Here is a 22,167-nt window from a genome sequence, read left to right on the forward strand (position 1 = left end):
GCTTTATGGATACCCAAATATTGCAGTATGCACTTGCTTCACAGAGGACTGTGTTGCAAATGCCCATTTCACACAGAAGACTAACAACTCAACAATCTTACACAACAGGGAAATATGAATCTGTTGATTAAAATGAAATCCCCAAAACATTATTTTAAAACTCAATGTTACTGCAGAAAAAAAAAAATTGGAGTAAAAGGGAATAGGGACTTACACTGTACGATCAGCTGTACCAATGCTTCCCTTGGCTTGATGTTAAATCCATTGTACTGACTGGTTTGACACCTGTAGGTCCCTGTCATCTCCCTTGAGACATTGACAATCCTCAGGATCCCATCATAGCTCTCCATCTGCATTGTCCCATCTGGCATGGGAACTTCCTTGTCTGCCCTGGACCAGAGGATGATAGGCTTGGGTTTCCCGGTCACCTGGCACTGCAGTTCAATGGTATCTCCTTCTCTGGTGACCAAGGGTGACTTTTCTTGTGGAACAGTCAGATTGGGTGGAACTTCAAATGGGCGCAAAGGGGAAAGGAAAGGAAGAAAACAAGAAGTGGAAATGAAATGGTTAGTACGTGAGAGTTCTGTGACTTTGAATGCATAATCGGACATTATAAGGCATAATTTAACCATCTCTGGAAGAGTATGACAGAATAATAGAATGACAGAGTTGCAACGGACTTTGGAGATCTTCTAGTCCAACCCACTGCTCAAGCAGGAGAACCCATACCTTTTCAGACAAATGACAGCCCAATCTCTTCTAAAAACAACCAATGATGGAGCACCCACAATTTCTGGAGGCAAGCCGTTTCATTGATTAATTGTTCTAACTGTCAGAAAATTTATCATTCTTTCCAGCTTGGTTCTCTCCTTGATTAGTTTCCATCCATTACTTCTTATCCTGCTTTCAGGAGCTTTGAGGAATAGATTGACCCCCTCTTCTTTGTGGCAACCCCTTATATATTGGAACATTGCCATCATGTCACCCTTAGTTCTTTTTTCCATTAAACCAGACATATCTAATTCCTGCAACCATTCTTCATCTAATTACCTTCTATGAGATTACCTTATTTTATAGCTAATCTTTTTGTAGGAGGGTGAGTAGCAAAAATAAACAAATAAATCAACCACCCACCCTTTTTTCATTGATGCAAAATGGTTTGTATTCAGTAAAGAGGATTTCACATCTGAATATATTTTGATATAGTGTTATGCACAACCCAATGTAAGGAACAAGGAAGAGAGCATAATCTTGCCTGTTCTCTGAGTATCATTTTTTAAGAGGGATATTTATTTACTTTATTATGGGGAAAGCACATGAATACCCACAGCTCTCTGTGCGCATGGTTCATTGATGGCCTAATCTGACCTCGTCTCCTTTTTAAATTGGCAGTTTTGGTGAAATAAATCATATTCCTGAGAATGTATAACAATCCATGTATGTTTGAAGTTATGTTCTGATTTTATTACATTGGAAATCACAATGTCAATTTTATCATTTTTCCATCAATCAGATAACACTGTAGGTAATATAAATTCTGCATATCTTTATCAATGTGCAATGGCTTTTCGATCAACCTACCTGGTCTCTCTCATACACACCATTCTCATGTTTTCCACTATATTGAATATTTATTGTATTTTAAGCTGCCCAGAGTTGCCTTGATGGGTGGCATATAAGTTTAATGAATAAATAAATACATTTAATAAATAAATATTCCCAAATACACACTGAAGCATGCACATCTCTCTTTCAGTCTTCACTGAGAGCCTGTTTAAGACATTTGTTTGCCTGAAGTAAAATAGGAAATAGTGTTATCTCTTTTTCCCAGGTGTAGTAATTCAGTGGTAGCCAAATAATTTTGACAATTATTATAATTTTGACAAAAAGTGCCTGTTTCCCCTTCTTAGCACTAAGTCTGATGTGTGCGCATTACACAAAATAAATAATTTCTGCTTTATCAGAAAACAGACACTCAAGAGAACAAAGCAAAAGGCCACAAGAAGGGCAATACTTTTTACAGAATAACAGAGTTGGAAGGGACATTGGAGGTCTTCTAGTCCTACTCCCTGCTCAAGTAGGAGACCCCATTCCAGATAATCTCTTCTTAAAAACCCCACAACTTCTGAAGGCAAGCCATTCCACTGGTAATTGCTCTCACTGTTAGGAAATTTCTAGGTTGCTTTTCTCCTTGATTAGTTTCCATCCATTGTTTCTTGTCTTGCCTCTTGGTGCTTTGGAAAATAGGTTGACCCCACTCTTCTTTGTGGCAGGCCCTCAAATATTAAAACAGTGCTATTGTGTCACCCCTAGTTCTTCTCTTCACTAGCCTAGACAAACCCAATGCCTGCAACTGGACATAGGAGATGACCAGGCTGAGCCCAAGAACAGGATCAAATGTGTCATCAGTTTGGAGTTGCTATACCAGGGGTCTGCAACCTTAAACACTCAAAGAGCCATTTGGACCTGTTTCCCACAGAAAAGAAAACACCGGGAGCCACAAAACCTGGGTGGGCGTGGCCAACTCAACATCACTCCCACCCAGTTACATGACTCTCCAGCCTCACCTACCCAGGTTTTGTGGCTCCCAGTGTTTTCTATGGGAAATAGGTCTCTCTCTCTCGCTTTCCCTCCCCCCCTTCCTCCCTCTCATTTCTGTTTTTCTCTCTTTTTCCTCTCCCTCTCCCTCTTTTTCTTGCTTCCTTCCTTCTTTCCTTCCTTTCTCTCCCGCTTTTCTTTCTCATTTGTTTCCCTCTTTTCCCTCTCTCATTTCTCTCTCCCTCTCCCTCCCTCTCTCCCTTCTCTCATTTGTTTCACTCTCTCTCTCTCCATCTTCCCTTCTCTCTCTCATTTATTTCTCCATCTCTCTCCCTCTCTCTCTCCCCCTTCTCTCTCTCATTTGTTTTTCTCTCCCTCCCTCTCTCCCTCCCTCCCTCCCTTTCATTTCTGTTTTTCTCTCCTTTTCCTCTCCCTCCCTTCGGCTGACCTGAAGATGAGCCTCTTCCTCCTTCTCCTCACTCGACCCCCTGGCTGGCTGTTGTGGGGCCCGGAGGATGCGCACAAGTGAGGATACTCTCCTCAAGTGAGCGGAGCATTGCCAGTGGCGGCGTTGATTGAAAAGTGTTATCTGGGTGGCTTTAAATCTCACACGGGGGATTTTCATTGGAAAAGGGGGCTGGCACCACCGAACCTCGCACACCCACCCTGGGAATCAGACTTAGAGAAAGCCGGAGTGCCCTTGCCAAAGATGTTCACCCATCAGCCAGTCAACCCGCCCACTCTGCTCACCTACGCTGTGCTTTGGACAAGCCTGGCCGCTCGATTGATGAGGATATCTCCACAACAGCTGGCCAGGGGGTGGAGGAGAAGGGTCGTACTCGCTCCTCAGTTGCAGACCTGTCTCCCTTTACGTTGTACCCTCCTCCCGGATCCTATTCCCACCCTGCCAACCTTAGCAAGGTTGGCGTCAGTCACGGTCGGGTTGGGCCAGTGTCTCAGGGCGGAGAGTAGGTCACACAACCGGGTTGGCATGGAGCCATAGGAGAGGAGTCAAAGAGCCACATGCGGCTCAGGAGTCACGGGTTGCCGACACCTGTGCTATACTTCCACAAGAGAACTAAGTCCAGCCTCCCATAATTTTGTAGACTCTTATCTAGGCCAATTTGCCTTGACCATTAGTAGATCAGATTCGTGTATATAGAAGTGGTATGAAATAAACTCCTCGTACTTTTGAAGTCTGTCCCACTTCCCGTTTTCTTGTGCCTAACAAGAAGAGCCTTTTCTGTTGTGGCCGTCACACTCTGGAATATTCTCCTGTCATAGGTGAAATCTGTCCCCCACAGTCCTGGCTTTCTGGAAAAGTCTAAAACTATGTTCTGCTACTTTGCTTGAGGCCCCAACAGGGATGTTACATTGGGGTTGACTGATAGGATAGAGAAGATTTAATAATCAATTGGTTTTTATTTTTAACTTTTTATTCCAATATTAATATCCTTCTAATAATGTTAGAAATTGCTACTGGTTTTTTTTGCAATTGTTAACTTTTTTTATTATATTGTAAGCCACCCAGAGTCACTGCATTAGTGGGATAGGTAGTTTCAAACTAAATACATTAATAATAAATAAAGAAATATATAAATAATCCAAATCCAGAAAAATAGGGTATTTTCTTCTAGTCCATCAATCTATATGTTTTCTCAGTCTACTCAATCTGCTACACTGAGAAATAAAAAAAATGTTTACCGAGATCTTTACTGATTAAAACAAATATATTGAAGTAAAATAACACTACAGAAAGAATGCAGACATTATTCTCTTTTTTCTCCTTGAAATGTGACTACGTTAATGCTCTTCATCAAAGAACTTGCCTTGATTTTATGATGATCGTATTAGTTTTTAGATCTTGCTGTGGTACAACACTGAAGCACGAAAAATAGTTTTAACTATAGTGCTACTCCTGCAGTTCCATAATAGAAATAAACACAAAAGATATATAAACAAAAGCAGCAAGAGCCATATTCGGTTCATCTAAAAACCAGCAACCTATCCAACTCCTATTCTCCTAGACTAAAATTAAAACATCAGCTATCAATTGTGTGGCAGAATATTGCTGCTTGTGAGCACTGTTGAAAACAACATGCTGGACAAAATTGACCACACAAAGAAGGACATTGCATTATAGTACAATGTTGCCCATTGATTATTGATGATAATAGATCTCCCTTCCTTTTAGTCAATTATTAATATTCCTTGCCACTGTAAATTTTGTATATTGTTTTTCTGCTTTTAATACTTTATGGTACACCACCCAGATTTCCTCTAAAATACAGATCAGTGGTGGGATTCAGCCGGTTCTCTCCGGATTGTGCAAACCGGTAGCGGCGACTGCGGGAGGCTCCGCCCACCTGCCCGGACGTAATGCGCGATTACTGCACCTGTGCAGAAGGCCATGCCCACGCGCTCACATTTGTGAACCAGTAGGGAAGGTAAATGAATCCCACCTCTGATACAGATGGGTGGTTTGGAGCACCACTTGAACACCATTGGCACTAACATACTACCACCGGTTAGTCACAAAAGGCAGCTCACCCAGTTAGACCTGGGTGCTGCGTTTTATTATGCAAGATGGCGTTTGTTATCCAAAATGCAGACACTGCATCTATAAGGGGGAAAAAATACTAGGAATATGATGATGATGATGAGTTGCAAAAGGCAACTTTATTCGGAATATCTTACATCCAGCAACAATATCTTTAACCCCACCAAACATCTACCTATGTCTATTCCAGATCCTTGGGAAGGACTTGATAGGTGGATAAAAATGCTAAATCCAGTCTGAACATCTGGCTGACTGTGTGACGAATCATAATTAACAAGATAACCAAATGGAGTCACGAGTAAAATAACAAAGGGCAAATTGTCCAGAGCATCCATTGGGAGAGGTCAACAATGCCAAAACAGTGGGCCCTTTTAAAGAAATATGTGTCATTTGTATTAAAAAGGGACAGGGCTTCAGTTGCCAGGTTGTGCAGCCATCGTTACCATACAATTGTATGTAAGCCTAAAAAAGACACATAACTATGTTTTGCAAAACCCCTGGATTTCATCTCCTTCTGTTTGTTTCCAGAGATAAAAGGAAGAAAACAACAACAACAAAACTTCTCAATTAAAAAGGGCATTTTCCCAGTCAATAAATGGCAATATTAAAAGTGATGTTTTTTAAATGAATGCCTGCAGCTTGAAAATGCCCTGACTTGAGTCATTAATTATATAGACTAGAAAATTACTTTTATTATTATGACAACAGACACAACTTTAAGGGGAAAAAAATCAGTAATAAGCACTTTTGAACTAAAAAGGAAGAAGATTGTTCCTTTCACACCCTGTCAAAGTTACCCAGAGCACACACAGCAGTCTACCAGAAGGGCCAGAGACCCACTGTTTAATAAGAAAGTGACATTTAATTGGCAAATTTCTTTTGTAGATTAAAAAAAAGTTAGTTGAAAGGAGATCAACCCACCCTAATCTATCCTATCCAAATTAAAGACCGAATGTGAAAGAATATGAAAATATATTTGATAGACTATGGAAACTTATTTTCAAATTAGAAGTAACATCTTTGAAAAACAAGATGGAGGCAAATGGTATTTTGCTTGCAGAGAGAAATGATATATCTCCAAATAATCTAATTCAGTGTTTCTCAAACTTGGCAAGTTTAAGCTAGGCTGGCTGGAGAATTCTGGGAATTGAAGTCCATACACCTTAAACTTGCCAAGGTTGACAACACTGTAATCCAGTTGAAGTATTGGGCAGCAACCTTGTTTAACCGGGTTGATGTATCGGCTTTAACAATCAGATGCAAAAGCTATGAAGAATTCAGACAAACAAAAAGCTTCCTCTTATATATTTGGGATGGCTGAATTTTCACATGATTTCAAGTCTGTTACTCAACAGTATTTTAAATGAGATGCTGAGGAGTGACTTTAGAACCCCTTTTGCACAAAACAGGATGCAGGGCAGGCAGCCAGCACAAATGGACAACACAAAGCTAGGTGAAGGATTATGCATGGGGTGAAATGGTAAATCTGTTATTACACATTTCCAAGTCTACTTGTTGTGCCCCGCCGGCGGCCAGTAGAGCTGGCAGCAGAGTCGGACAGTGAGGAAGTTGGGGAGAAATATGGGCCAGTCCTGGGGGCTGGGGAAAGCTCAGATGAGGGCTCTGCGTCAGAGGCAGAGAAGGAGCAAACAGCAGTGAGGCAGAGGAACAGCTGGAGCCTGTTCCCAGTGTGCACATGCGCAGAGCTGCCAGAAGACAAGAACAACTAAGAAAGCAGGGTCGACTTGGGAGTAAAGCCACACCTTGGAGGTGATTGGCCCCTCCCATAGTAAACAAAAGAGGAGCGAATGGGGAGTGGGCATTTGCAGGAAACAATTCATTCATTCGGTTGTTTTAAGAGTGGAAAGTTCTGTTCATGACTCTAAGAGACTCTGTGCCACGTTTTGCCTTATGCTGCGTTTGGAAGCTAGTTAGTTATCTGGCAGCTTTCCAAGCGAGATAAGGATTGTGTTGATAAATATTCCTCTGAAAGATTGTTTGCCAAGCCTTGCTGACTGTGAATGAAAGGAATTCACAGTTGTGTAAATAAAAGGGGTTTTGCCGGGACCAAGACTCTGCTTTGTGCTTTTTAAGGAAGCCTCGGTCAAAACACCACTGAACCAAAAGATAGACGGATGATAGATTTCAAAAATGAAAAAAATGCAAGGTAAGCTGGCATTCTACAAAGCCAAATGGTTGCCTCTGGTAGCATATTTATTTAGAAGAATGCCTCCGAGTCACATAGACAAGAATAGAAACTGGAGGGGGGGAGTTGGAGTGTTGAGAGGATGCCCGTTTGCCAAGCAAAAGGACAAAGGTAAGGTGAAGTGACATATAAAATCCTGCAGAGTTAAGAGAGGTGTCAGGATGTATTTGTAGATTATTTCCTGGTAAATGGATGTTTTGGGACTGACTGTGACCTTCTACAGCAATCACTGAGTCTCATCTTTGAGAGATTTTTCAGAGTTCCACAACATGCCTGCAGTTAAGGGCTCAATGACAATACTTAAATGGGACACCCAGGAGAAAGGATGTCTCCTTGGGAATGCTATTTATCTACAGCAAAAATATCATTTTTCTTCATTGCTTTCAGTCTCCAGGGTACAGTATCTTGTCAAGTCTCTAACTTCCCGGGTCTTATGTATTTCTTCAGCTAACAGTTAGCATGTTGCATGTTTAAATGTCTCTAACTTCCAGGATCTGTGTATGTCCTCACCTAACAGTTAGTATGTTGCATGTATAACCCCCTTTTTTTTCCCATCAAATTTTGGACATGGCTAGAAGTTCTATGCTCCGTTGTTAGATTTTGCTCATCGTTTTAAGGTATGAAATTAGGTTTTATTATTGGAACTAATTAGACTGCAGGACTGGAGGACTGCTTTTAACAGAATTAATACATTTGCATGCCCAATTCATTTCATGATATATAATTTTTTTTGTTAGTTATTTTGAATTTATTTAACAAAAATATAATGTATATAAATCCATAGCTAAATAATGGTTGAAAGATTGAGGGCAAAAGAAGAATGGGATGACAGAGAATGAGGTGGCTGGATGGAGTCCCTGAAGCAGTAGGCGTGAGCTTAAATGGTCTCCAGAAGATGGTAGAGGACAAGAAGGCCTGGAGGAACATTGTCCATGGGGTCGCGATGGGTCGGAAACGACTTCACAACTAATAACAACAAAATAATTGTTATCATGGATTTGGTAAGTTAGTAATGATTTTACATACATAGTGAGATATCCACAATTGTTTTATGACCAAGGTGATCCTACAACTGTTTTGAGAGTATTAACATCCTACATGCATTGGTTTTCCTCTTTCTCTCATTTGACTTTTCTTTACACATGGTGGAGCACCAAATCCAGTGAGTAGCATAATCTATCACTGGCTGAAGAAGCTATGAAAAGCTTTCAGGTACAGCCATCTGATGGATTCTTCTGATATATCCAATTGCTCTTCCAAATGAATCTGTTTCAAGAAAAAGTAATGCACTGGTTGCTTTCTCTTGAAGGAGAAACACTCCACAGAAGAAATGGCCCTCTCTGCTTCAGCCTTGCAAGACAAACACAAGCCACTATTATTCATCCATCATATGCCAGACATTTAATAATCTTTGCTTGACACACACATACAGAGATACACATGTTCTGCCTTTTGGAATAGGTTTTGCTAGAACTGAAATGAAATTCACCACCAAGCAACAATATCCCCCACTCCTATGAGCAAATCTATTTTCAGATCCTCAAATGTTTCTCATATTTATTTCTACATCAATGTGGAAGTATTTTGAAGGGTCACAGCACAGTGGCAGCATGTGTGCTTTGAATGCAAAATCTCCATCAGTTAGTTGCCTGTATTTTTAAGGAGACTGGGAAAAAAAAATCCATTGTGAAAACAGCTGCATGGTTAACCAGGGAGTGTAACAGGGTCTTTATGCTTTGGGGAATAATTTGCAAGATTGCCAATGACTAATGACACATAAAGAAGGAGAAGGACAACCTATTCTCTTTTTCTAAACTTGATTTCCACCCCCCCAAACTTTATAACAACAACAACAATAATTTTATTGTCATTGTATGTGTATACACAGTATACCCATACAAAGTAGTGAATTTCGTTAAGTAATAAAATTCACTTAACACCCAAAGACCAGGTCCAACATACATAACAATCCCCAAGCACACTCCCACCCACTACAAATTCCCCACCCCTAAACCACTCAAACATCCACACAACAGACCAAGTTTATTTCTCTTTCTTTCACTCTCACTGAAGAAGGTGGATTGTATTTTCCATAAAATTAGTTTGAAGAGGAAAGGGTATTGAAATTAGGCTGATGCAAGGGTGAAACGCTCCCGGTTCAGACCAGTTCGTCTGAACCAATAGCGATGGCGGCCGGTGGTTCTGAGAACCAGTAGCGATGGCGCAAGGCTCGCCCGATCATCATTACTTCCTGGTTTTAACCAGGAAGTAACCTATTTTTTACTGTCTGTGCATGCACAGAAGGGTTTGCACATGCACAGAGGGTCCACGTGCGCACGTGATGCACGGCGAGTGCACTTCCGGTTGGGAAGGCGGTTGGGAAGGTAAGTAGATTTCACCTCTGGGCTGATGGCTGCAGTTTGCTCATACCATTGGGTTTTGAGGGGAAAAATGACCTGGCTTTCTTTCAGAAAGCTTGCTGTCTTCCTAAAAGAACTGGCACTGAATTTCTACAATTCCTACGGGAAGTTACAGAAACACCCTCACCTGTGCTGCTGGAAATGTTGACGTCGATGCTGATATCTGAGATGCCACCACCTTTCAGAGCTGCAACACATGTGTATGTCCCAAAATCCGTGAATTTCAAATCGATGATGTCCAAATTGGTGGTTCCCGGAGAGACATCAGGATCTGTCTGAGTAATCACCATCCTTTCAGAGCTGCGCAGTGGTCGGCCATTTTTAAACCAACTGAACATGAGCTCTTCAGAGGGAATCGCTTCCACTTGACACGAGATCTTGACCTCTCTCCCTATCTGAATGTTGTCGTCTTTATGATATGGGTCAGGCGTGATCCAGAACCGTCCTTTCTTCAAGGCTAAAATGGGTAAAGCAGAATATAAATGAGTTTGATGCAACACTGACCTATTTGCACACAGATGAGAGGTCATGACCAATTTGGTGAGATAACTGGTTTTGAATATAATAATCACTTCTGCAAATGAATCATGCTTTGAAGTCTACGCTGCTTCTTCCTGCAAAACATGTTAGACTTTATGTCCAACTATAGATAGTTTACAAGAATAAATCTTAAAATATGGATATTACAATAGAACCATTTCAAAAAAAATGCAGTAGAAAACAATCCAAATAAAGCTGTAACAAATCTGGTGTCCTCTCCATAGAGAGCACCCTCTCCATACGAGCAACACGAACAGTCAATCAATTCCAAAATCCATCTGAAACATAATAATTTACATTTTCTTTCTGAAAATTGCAAAGTAGGCACAGTTGAATTCAACAGCTGTGGATAGGGATAAAAAGACTAAGATCTTCTTTTGGATTCACACTTGATACATTTCCCACAGAGGGAAACATGAGACAGTCCTTCTAGGTTAAACAACAGAAGGATAATTTAATTTAATTTAACTCAATTTACTTTCTCAATTTAGGCGCTGTCCAAATCTCAACTGTCTCTGGATGGATACAATAAAAAAACCAAGCAGAACAGCAAATACAATACAATGATTGTTGACCTATGTGTGAGTTGGGAGGCTATGTGAAATTGTTTAATAATTATATAAAAAAAAAAGAATGAAGAAGAAAAACGGATGGCCCCTGACTAATTAGTGTACACACACACCCTCAAACAATTTGACAGGAGCCACAACTACCGTACTCCAAAGCCTGAGAGAACAACCAAGACTTTAAGACTTTCTGGGATGCCACTGGGGCCAAGGAGTAAGGAATCACAATGGATATTAGAGGGAATCTCATTTTAGAAGGCAGTCGTCACAAAGTAGAAAGTAGGCTTCTTGAGTCTGGAAAGATAACATTGTATAATTGAAGATACCCAGAGGGTGCCAATCCTGTCATTTTGTACCACACATCACGAGATATAGGCACTCCCTCAGATAACCAACCCCTCCACAATGGAGGGTTTTTTTTTTAGAGAGCAAGGAAAAATAACCTTGATGAAAATATGCAGGAACCATTACCTAGGCAAAAGTAGATGAAGCATATCTTAAGCAGCAAATATTCATAAGACGCTCAGACAGACACCTCCCTAATTCACAACAGCATAAGGAGAAGGAAGAGGTACAGCACAATCAGATGTGCAAGATTCTGTTATCATAGCCCCATGATGGTGAATCTATGGAACGCGTGTCACAGGTGGCACATAGAGCCTTCTCTGCAGGCACGCCAGCCGTAGCTCCAGCCCTACTACCCATGCGTGCATGCCTCCCGCTGACCAGCTGTTCTTCAGGCCAATGTCATGCATGTGCGTAGAATGGGGCATATGCGGGGGATGTGTGCATGCATGCGCAGGGGGCTGAGTGTACACACATGAACCCCCAAAATGCAATGTGAGCACCCCTGTGCATGCACCCTGCACCCCCGCAGCCCATTTTGGGCCTGGAAGACCTCCTGCACCAACCTGGAAGCTAAAAATGGGTGGGTGGGGGCGGGGCACATGAGCAGGGGACATGCGCGCATGCATGGGCACATGTGTGGGGGGCAAGGTGCTTTGGGGGGTGCTCACATTGCATTTTTTTGGGGGGGGCGCATGTGCTTTGGGCACTTGGCACCAAAAAGCCATCACTGTCATAGCCAATCTCAATAAATAGCAATAGCACTTAAACTTATATACTGTGGTGGCGCAGTGATTAGCACTTAAACTTATAGAGATGCGGTGGCGCAGTGGTTAGAATGCAGTACTGCAGGCTATTTCTGCTGACTGCCTGCAATTTGGTAAATCAAATCTCACCAGGCTCAAGGTTGACTCAGCCTTCCATCCTTCCAAGGTGGGTAAAATGAGGACTCAGATTGTTGGGGGAAATATGCTGACTCTCTAAACCACTTAGAGAGGGCTGTAAAAGCACTGTGAAGTGGTATATAAGTCTAAGTGCTATTGCTATGGCTATACTGCTTCACAGTGTTTTACAGTCCTCTAAGTGGTTTAGACAGTGGTGGGATTCAAGTAATTTAACAACCGGTTCTCTGCCCTAATGATTTCCTCCAACAACTAGTTTGCCAAACTGCTCAGAAAGTTAACAACTGGTTCTCCCAAAGTGGTGCGAACTGGCTGAATCCCATCACTGGGTTTAGCGTGTCAGCATATTGCCCCCAACAATCTGGGTCCTCGTTTTACCGACCTCAAGAGGCTGAATCAACCTTGAACTGGTGGGACTCGAACTGCCAAACTGCTAGCAGTCAGCAGAAGTAGCCTACAGTACTGCATTCTAACCATTGTGCCTCAATGGCTGTTAAATAGCTTAGTCTCTTTTATAAATGGATTTCCTGCTTTGTTCTCCCTAGTGGGGCTGACAGCTATATAGGTCATAACCAGCACCTTGAATTACACTCAAAAGCATTCTGGTAAGCAGTGAAGCTCATGAAGCTAAGATATCATGAGGGCATGCCGTCTATGTCATTGAATTCTGGGTCAACTGAAGCTTCTGAGTGGTTTTCAAGGACAGCCTGGTTAAAGTACATCATAGTAGTTATGTTCTGAGTTGAACTATGGCATGTCACTGTCTGAAGGATCTCTCCTTCCCTCCCTCCCTCTCTCCCCTCTCCCTCTCTCCTTCTCTCTCTACCTGGAAGCCAAACCACTGGTCAACAGCTTCTTTAATTTTCTTCCTACTTTAGCAAATATTGCTGCCAGTGGCACTGATACAACCTAGTCTATTTTTTGTGTTACAGAAAAACTTTCTTTGAAAGTATTAAGTTTTAATAGTTGATAACAATATGATGACCTCACAATACCTTTATTTTCCTCTCTGAAAGGTGTTGCTTAAAATAAAAAAAAGGATAAAATGTTGTGTGTGTGTGTCTTTGTTTATATGTGTGTATGCAATTAATCAATACGAGCTACCAGTCTAAGCAGACACACTGGGCTTTAGAGATGCTATTTTCACATAATCTTTGTGCCAGCAACAGTCTTTACATAATTTCTGGTTGTACATGTCCCTCACATCTTGCTTAACATTGGAAAATACCCATGAGGAGGAAGACCCTGGCTAGACAGTTTGTTAAGTAAAGGTTCAGGAAAAATGCAAGCTCCAGATGACAAACACTGAAATGCAAAATTTAGCACTGTTGTCATGCATGCCACAGCCTGTCAGATTCTAAGACATTGTATTGGTTTGAATGCTTCCCTTCTGGTATTTCCTTGGAGGAGAAGACCTAGATAAAAATAGGACGTGGCTAAATGTTTGTCTGTCTTGTGCAGTAAGCTGATATGTTCCCAGTCAATACTGTCACTACAAACAGTAAGGCTAGGGATCAGCTCTTCATTTTGGGTAAGAACATCATTCTGAAGATAATCATGGATATTTTACACATTTTCTGACAGCAGTGCACACTGGGACAAATCCTTTGAGAGGCATCACAGTTCTCACCCAGAGGTACAATCCTCCATCTCTTAATAAGAAGACAGAAATGTCACATTTTTACTCAGTGTGTTGGTAACATGGGTAACATCTGCAATCTGTCAAGAGCTTGAGCAATAGCAAGCAAATATTTAGATAATGATTGATTGAAAAATCAGCAATATAAATATGGTCTCCAATTACTGTCCCCCACTGGAGAGGGCCCATCAAATGTTAATCATATACTAAAAACCAAGTAAACAAGCTCCCCAACTTTTAACAGATATTATTTTAGCACTGATTTAAGACCAGGGGTGAAGATTTTATTCTCCTTCAGGTATTTATGCAGCTTCCCAGGCACATGAAAAGAAATAATCCACAATTCCAAGGGTTGAATAGATTCAGGTTTCACCCTTCCTGGTTTTTTTTTTTTTTTTATTTATATGCCGCTCTTTTTCGGAGACTCAAGGCGGCTTACAATGCGCTAAGCAATAGCCTTCATTCTTTTGTATATTTATACAAAGTCAGCTTATTGCCCCCACAACTGGGTCCTCATTTTACCTACCTTAGAAAGGATGGAAGGCTGAGTCAACCTTGAGTCTTGGCAAGATTCAAACCTGCAGTAATTGCAGGCAGATGTTCTTAATAACAGGGTGCTTTAGACCACTGTACTACCAAGGCTCTTTTGAGCTCCAGCCTGAATTTTCAAAAGCAAATTTTAAGTGTTTTTTTGCCTAATGGGGAGATCTAATTGTGCAAGCAGAACAAGCAGCCTTGTTGAAAACTCAGATTCTATCTATGGCATTTCAGGCAGTGTGGTTAGGAAGGGGGGGAAAATGAGGTGTCTGCAGGATCTGAAGTTTTCAAATGAAAAGAGCAGCAGTCTCCTATCGCAATGGATCTGCATGCAATGTCGTCATCTTCTTTTAACGACCCCATAATCCCTTGCAGGGTGAAGTCTGGGCAACTGAATGGAGCTGAGTGTTTACTGGCCAGATGCCCTTCACCAATGTGGAGTTATATTCAGCAGATATATTATCAATGTGCCCAGAGAGAGAAATAACTGACTCTACCTAGGATCAAACTCATAGCCTCCTGATTGTGAGGTGAGAACTCCACCTCTAGGCCACCGCACCACTCATCTGCATGTGATGTCATGACCTGCATGTAAGAAGGCAAAGCTTGGGTTGCAGTGTAGCAACACTGCTTTTGCCATTTGCCTTGTCTACAGGGAAAATCCCTCTTTCTACTTGACATCTGGCTGTTGGAGTAAACATCTCCTTTGATGTCCAGCAGGCTATCAGTCCCACCTGGCTTTTCTCTCTGTCTTTCTCTAAAATAGAAGCAAGCATGTTTCAAAGAAAAACGCCAGCCCCAAGCATGATTTTTATTTCCAAGAATGCTCTCTTCCACTGGGCCCTTCAGGGAATAAAAACCATTCTTTGAAAATAATATTGGAGACTGGTTACTTAATTATATATTTCAAAAGATAATGTTGTGTTGAGAGGTGATAGATTGCATCTTTGGAAGGCTTGATTCTCTACACTCCAAATATGCTCAACCTCCTTAAAAGCTTGTCAGTCCATGCATTAAAAAAAAATCTGTACTAATGGATGGAAACAATATAATTATGAGATGATTAATGTGTCATTAAGTAATTGTGAGTTCCTAGTAACCCCATAGATTGACTTGGTCAATCTTGCTAACTTGGTCTTTCAGGTCTTCCAATCAAACACTCATTACCATTGTAACTGGTAATTCCATCTTGCTGCTGGTCATCCTCTTCTTCTCTTACTTTCTACCTTTCCCAGCAACAAACCCTTCTCCAGAGAGTTAGGTCTTTTCACAATGTGTGGCATAATTGGATCCTGCTCCTTTATGCCTTGGGTGAGAGAATCTTGTTCAATGATCCATTTCTTTGTTTTCTTGGTTGTATGTAGAAGTCTCCTGAGAATATCATCCCTCTCCATTCCTATCCTACTTAAAGTTTGTAGAGATTCTCAGTCATTCAGGTCATGGTTGTCCCAAAGGTGCTTTTTCATGAGGCAACTGGACGTTCTTGTTTTTTCTTTGAAGACATGTCATTTCTCATCCAGTGGTGAAATCCAATTTTTTTTACTACCGGTTCTGTGGGCATGGTGTGGCTTGGTGGACATGTCTTGGTGGGCATGGCAGGGGAAAGTTATTGCAAAATCTCCATTCCCACCACACTGTGGGACCAGTCAGAGGCAGTATTTGCCGGTTCTCCGAACTACTCAAAATTTCTGCTACCGGTTCTCCAGAACGTATAAGAATCAGCTGGATTTCACCCGTTCTCATCCAAGAAGCTTCAGGGCTGAAGCTTCTACAGTAGTGGCCAAAATTATGGAAACCTTTTGGGAAAAGTGTATTTTACTAAAACTAGCTAATAACACCACTTTTTTTGGAATAGTGCCATAAAATTATATATCAATGGAAAGATCATTTAATCAAGAATGTAATGCAATAACTTTTATGAAGATATACAAAAATTATCACCATAGAAAAAATGTGATATAAAAAATTATCACCATGTCAGTTAATACTTAGTTGGGAAACCTTTAGCATGAATTACAGCCTTACAACGTCTTCCCATGGAGTGAACCAAGTCTTTTAGTTCTGCAGCTGTTATAATGTGAAACCAAGATTGAATGATTGCTTCTATTTACTGGGTTTTATTGCTGGGTCACTTCTGACTAACAAGTTTCTTCAGTTGGCTCCATAGATTTTCAATTGAGTTAAGGTCTGCACTATTTCCAGGCCATTCCACCAGTGGAATATGATTATCTTGAAACTCAAAAAAAAAAAAAAAAGTGGTGTAATTAGCCATCAAACCTCAAAAATACACTTTTCTCAAAAGCTTTCCAAAATTTTGGCCACTACTGTAGGATGAGAAGTAAAACGTCTTCACGCAAAAAACAAGACAGTGCAGTTGCCTCCTGAAAAAGCACCTTTGGGATGTCCTATCCTTCTTCTTCAAAGTACAATTCTGAGATAAGACTATTACAAATTTCTCCATTTATAACTCATTCCTTTTTCTTCCAGACACACCACTGAGGCATACATGAACCTCCTTCCTCCGTTCCATGCCTCACCGTCTTTTTGTTGACCTGTTGCATTACTTGGTTAAATATGACTTGCTGTCTTGCAGTTAATTGCTAATTTTTTTTACCTTTGGTTGCTTCTAGTTTGGATCTGATCTTGATCAATTGTTTTTTTTTTGTGACCAATTCTGTGGTAATTCTTACCTCTGGCAACTAGTCTCCAGATCCGATCTGGTGGCTTCCTTTGTTTTTCAACCTGTTCTGCACGTCCACATTTTTCCATGAGTTCAAATTTGGTTTATCTATCTCTCTGAACAGTTCCTGCTCTTTGGATTTTATTAGGGTCCCTCAAAAACACAACATCGTGTAGCTACATCGAAAGCTTCATTGCAAGCTAGAATGAAACCACATACATGTTGCCTCTTGATATGTGAAGATCTTACACCAGTGATGGGGAACCTTTTCGGGACTAAGTGCCCACATCAGAACGTGTGTGCATGCACATCCATCTGTGCATGCTGGAGCACCGGAAACCCAACAAACAGCTGGCCACTGCACCAAAAATGGCCTGAAAAATGGCCTGTTTCTTGTCTGTTTTTCAGGCCATTTTCCGGTGCCTGCAAAGACCAGCGCACCAGAAACCAGAAGAGCAGTTGGTGATGGTGGACGTGCCCACAGAGAGGGCTCTACATGCCACCTCTGGCATGTATGCCATAGGTTCACCGTCACGGTCTTACACCATAGCAATTCAAAGCCTTTGCTTCTTGTCCTGCCTGAAAAATGGCTTTTCACCCTGCATTTCATGCCTTAATGCCATGTGATCATTGATTGTTGACATGACTGACATTAGTCTTCTGAGAACCACTGCTTGTAAACTTCTCTCTCACCGGTGATGGAGAAGGAGAGACATCAGACGAAGAATAGGGAGGGAAAAAATCTGATTCTTCTCCATTGGCATGGGTGCTGCTATCCTGGGATCTTTATTAGAGCTGAAGGCTTGTAGTTCATTATACTTTTATAGACCAATATAACCGTACAGCAGTGATGGCTAACCTTTTTGCTGCCGCATGCTAAAAGCAGAGGGAGCACAGGGGGTCACGAGTGTGTGTGCCCACACCCATAATGCATTGCCTCTCCATGCCTCCTGCACATGCATGTGTGACCCCCCTGCACATGTGTGCATGAGCCCCATGCTCCCCCACCTCCCCATGCATGCACCCGTTTTGGGCCTGATGCCTCCTGGGACCAAAAACAGGCTGCAGGGGGGCATGCCGTACCCCCCCCGTGGCTAGTTTTGGAATAGGGGTGCACTGCTCCCCCCACGCTCCCCCCACCCCTGCGCATGTGCGTGAGACCCTCTCCCGCCCCCATGCATGCATGCAAGACCCCCCACATGCGCATGCATCTCCTGCATGTGCCCCGCTCCCACACCAGAGACCCGAAAATCAGCTGGTTGGCAGGAGGCATGCACACATGCGTGGTGGAGCTGAGCTGGGCAACTGCTCGCGTGCCCACATAGAGGGCTCCGCGTGCCACCTGTGGCACACGTGCCATATGTTTGCCATCACAGCCTTATAGTATGTAACAAGAAAAGCCAACCAGGTAACATTCACTGGGAATGGAATTTTCTTGAAGGACATCTTATTCACCCTATAGCCAATTATAATCTGAAAAGGTTCCATTCATATGAATGAAATGAGTCCCTTTCTGATGAATTGTGGATGACATCTGGGGTGCGTGCAATGTGTAATGATGTTGCGGACAGGCAGGGCTAGTGGGCACAAGTACAGTCTTATACATTCAGTGAATGAATAGAGATGGGCATTTTCACACTGAGGCTTATTGAGGCTCCGAATAAGAATTTAAGAGAAATTTCCATGTTCAGAGACAGTAGATCTGGGAATACCAGATGTCAGGAATGATAGACAGCAATAGCTGTTAGTTTTATGCCTGGCTTCTAAGCGTTTGGCTTGTTGATGCTGCAAGCAGCATGCTAGACTTACAAAAGCTTAGTCACAGATACGTTGGGGTCATTTCTACATGCTTATCTATTGATATACTCTTTTGGGGCCTGAGGCTTTCTACTGGATGTATGCAGATTTAAGGTCTGAGTACCAGCAAGCTTCAGCTAAATGTAAGCTTGAGATAAATATATAGCAACACAAGACATGCACACATTCGTTTCAAATGTGCATTCACTACTTTTCCTGCCTTGCATGGTTTAAACCAGGGGTCTCCAACCTTCACAACTTTAAGCCTGTGAATTCAACTCCCAGCTTTGCTGGCTGGGGAATTCTGGGAGTTCAAGTTCGCCAGGCTTAAAGTTGCCAAGGTTAGAGACCCCTGGTTTAAAATACTTCCTTAAGACCTTTTCTGCGATGTATATATCACTCGCCTGATTTCTGATTGGACTTAGCGACTTATTGGAAAAAATACCCCATCATTAAATTATCAGAACTCTCTGATTAAATGTAACATTTGGACATCCCCATTGCATGAAGGAAGCAATGAAATACAAAGGCTGATCCATGTTTCATTTTAAAGCGTAAATAATAGCAGCCCACAGTAAATGACAGCTGACAGGCTAGCATAGCAATTCTCATTGTTATTCCCATTTCCATTAGTTCAAAGGATCCTAGTAAAAGCAGGACCTATTAGCACCATAGAAACAAAGCCATTCTCATGAGGCATTAGCTTAGCATTTCCTAGTATAAAGCACAACCCAGCACAGCGACTGAATAGCTGGAAAAAGTTGAATATTCCCTTACAACTAAGGAGGAGTGACAACAAATTATTCATGCTTTTCTTTAGTCAAGCATCAGGGACTTCAGGGTAGCTATCGCAAAGTAGAGAGAACTCTGGAGACCTCTGGTTTCTATTTAATAATCTATTTCCAAAATGTACAGGCACCGCAGGTATTGCAAAGGCATAGCAGCATGCGTCAGTTCAGACCTTCAGAAATTACAGTCATTTCTGAGCAGAACGCCAATTCTAAACACAATCCCAAACAGCGCTCTTAAAAGACAAACATTTTAGATGAGTTCAGCGCCAGCGGAGTAACATCGAGGGACTGTTTTGAAACATGAAGGTTTTGATTCAAGACCTCAGCTTGGATGAAAAGTTTTCCGGCTAGATTTAAGGAAGTCTCAATTTTGGAGTGCAAGAGATGAGACAGCATTAGCAATAACACTTAGACTTATATACTACTTCATACAAAGGTGATATTCAGCAAGTTCGGGCGAACCGGTAGTAGAGACCTGTGGGTCACCCCCCCCCCCGCCCCGGTACTATGCCACGTTTTCAAGCCGTGCACATGCGTTGAAGCCACGTGTGCGAGCAAAGCGCATGCGCAGGAGGCCGTGTGTATGTGCGGAGGTGGCACGTGTGAGCGAAGCATGTTCACATTTTTAGAATAGAATAGAATAAAATTCTTTATTGGCCAAGTGTGATTGGACACACAAGGAATTTGTCTTGGTGCATACGCTCTCGGAGTACATAAAAGAAAAGATATATTTGTCAAAAATCATAAGGTACAACACTTAATGATAGTCATAGGGAAACAGTCAGTATAAATTTCTGATTTTATGAAAAAAGATGAAAGGTGAGCAGACCAGCCCAGGTTTTCTTCCTCTACCTATTCACTTAGGGAGGGGATCTCTGTTTAGGCAGACATTTCCTATTGATCTATAAAATTGAAAATCCAGAATCTAGAAGGTCAGACCAGTGTTTTGTTTTGTTTCAAAAAGTACAAGTTGATTTTAGTTTGACTTTCTGAAGCCCAGTTGCCTTCCAATAGCTCTGTGCCTTGGCAAAATAGAAGTTTTTCCTTCAGCATTTTTTGGAACAGCTATTCAACGACATGATTAATCCTGATGGGTGCGCATTTTCTCCAGAGTCAAAGGACATGCCCTTAAAAATTGAACTGTGAGAAGATTCAGTCTGGAAATTTCACTGAAAGGCAAATCAATCAAATCTCCAAATTAAATTAATTAGTTGAATCAAATCAATTTGAACTGACAGATGAATTACTTTTGTACATACAGGGAAGCAGTTTGTTTTCTGAACAATGGAATTGCACAAATCTGAAGATTTGATATTCCAAATAACATTGTTTTGAAGTTCCAAATAAAAATGATGTTTCAAATTGAAACAATATGATATTTCAGATTGAATCGGTGTTGCGAATCCAATTCAAAATGATTTGCACGCTTTATGGAATACCTTATTCTAAGGAGCAATTGTAGAAGAAGGTTACAGTCCCCACAGGATACTTATGTACCTGTAGGATGCATATGGCTAGCTATGCTGTGACACAAATTCTGGACAGTAGATTTTTGGCCTGATCCAGCTGGACTCCTCTTCTTCTCTTAAGACTATGCTAGTTTGGTACTAGTTTTTCTGACTTTAACACCCATCTGTCAGGGGCAAATAACCAGTCCAAATTGAAGGTCCAATTTTATTTATTTATTTATTGGTTTGATTTATATGCCGCCCTTCTCCGGAGATTCAGGGTGGCTTACAATGCGTTAAGCAATAGCCTTCATACTTTTGTATATACCTGCTTAGTAGGGCTTTCGGCCCCCCCTAAGCGGTGTTCTTTTTTATACAAAGTCAGCTTATTGCCCCTACAATCCGGGTCCTCATTTTACCTACCTCGAAAGGATGGAAGGCTGAGTCAACCTTGAGCCTGGTGAGATTTGAACTCGCAGTAATTGCAGGCAGCTGGCAGCTAAGTGCTACTTAACAGCACTTTGGTCTGCTGTGCCACCAAGGCTCTTTCAATTAAATCAATTAATCAATTAAATCAATTAAATCAATGAATCAACTAAACTGATTCATTGCTAAACACCCTGTGCACAGGAATCTTCTCAACTAACTGTTAGCACCTGTTTGAAGCAGTAGTGGAATTCAAATCCCGGCGCTACTGGTTCGCTATCGGGAGCGCGTGGGTGCGTTCACTCGCTTTGCAAGCACGTGGCGCTTCTGCACATGCACAGAACATTTTTGATGATGTCTGGGCAGGTGGGAAAAGCCTCCTGCCGCCGCCACTACTGGTTCGCCTGAACCAGGGCGAACTGGGAGCAACCCACCACTGGTTTGGAGTAAGAAAAGGATCAATGGAATTCAGAGTGGGGGGAGGTTGGACTTAGTCCACTTGTAGGGATTCTACAAGTATCCCTACAATATAGGGACCCCAACAAGTTCTGCCACTCCTCCTCCTCCTATATTATCCAAGATATGATATGGAAACATTCTCAGCTGAACCCTTTTATCGGAAGATATAAGGAATTGAAATATGGGGACTTTTATATGCTGAACACATCCCTCTGAATTGTCCAGATTCATTACTTAGATTCCAAATCTTTATTAGGTGCTAAAACAATGCACATTTAAACATGGAACCCTACAAAGGGAGTATGCTTAAACC

General features: G+C 41.7%; 1 protein-coding gene across 3 annotated transcripts in view; it reads right to left on the bottom strand.

Moving 5' to 3' along the window:
* MDGA2 (MAM domain containing glycosylphosphatidylinositol anchor 2) overlaps positions 1-22,167 on the bottom strand; it is a 601,160-nt gene that overhangs the window by 210,112 nt on the left and 368,881 nt on the right. For all 3 annotated transcript variants that reach the window (XM_034433316.2, XM_034433314.2, XM_060693980.2), the window contains exons 7-8: positions 9,852-10,181; positions 215-508 (exon numbers count right to left, since the gene is read on the bottom strand). In XM_034433316.2, the coding sequence (XP_034289207.2) occupies positions 215-508; positions 9,852-10,181 (624 nt within the window). The remainder of the gene's footprint in view (positions 1-214; positions 509-9,851; positions 10,182-22,167) is intronic.

Source organism: Pantherophis guttatus, chromosome 1, assembly GCF_059756535.1.
Source record: "Pantherophis guttatus breed Tessera chromosome 1, ASM5975653v1, whole genome shotgun sequence".
NCBI lineage: Eukaryota > Metazoa > Chordata > Lepidosauria > Squamata > Colubridae > Pantherophis > Pantherophis guttatus.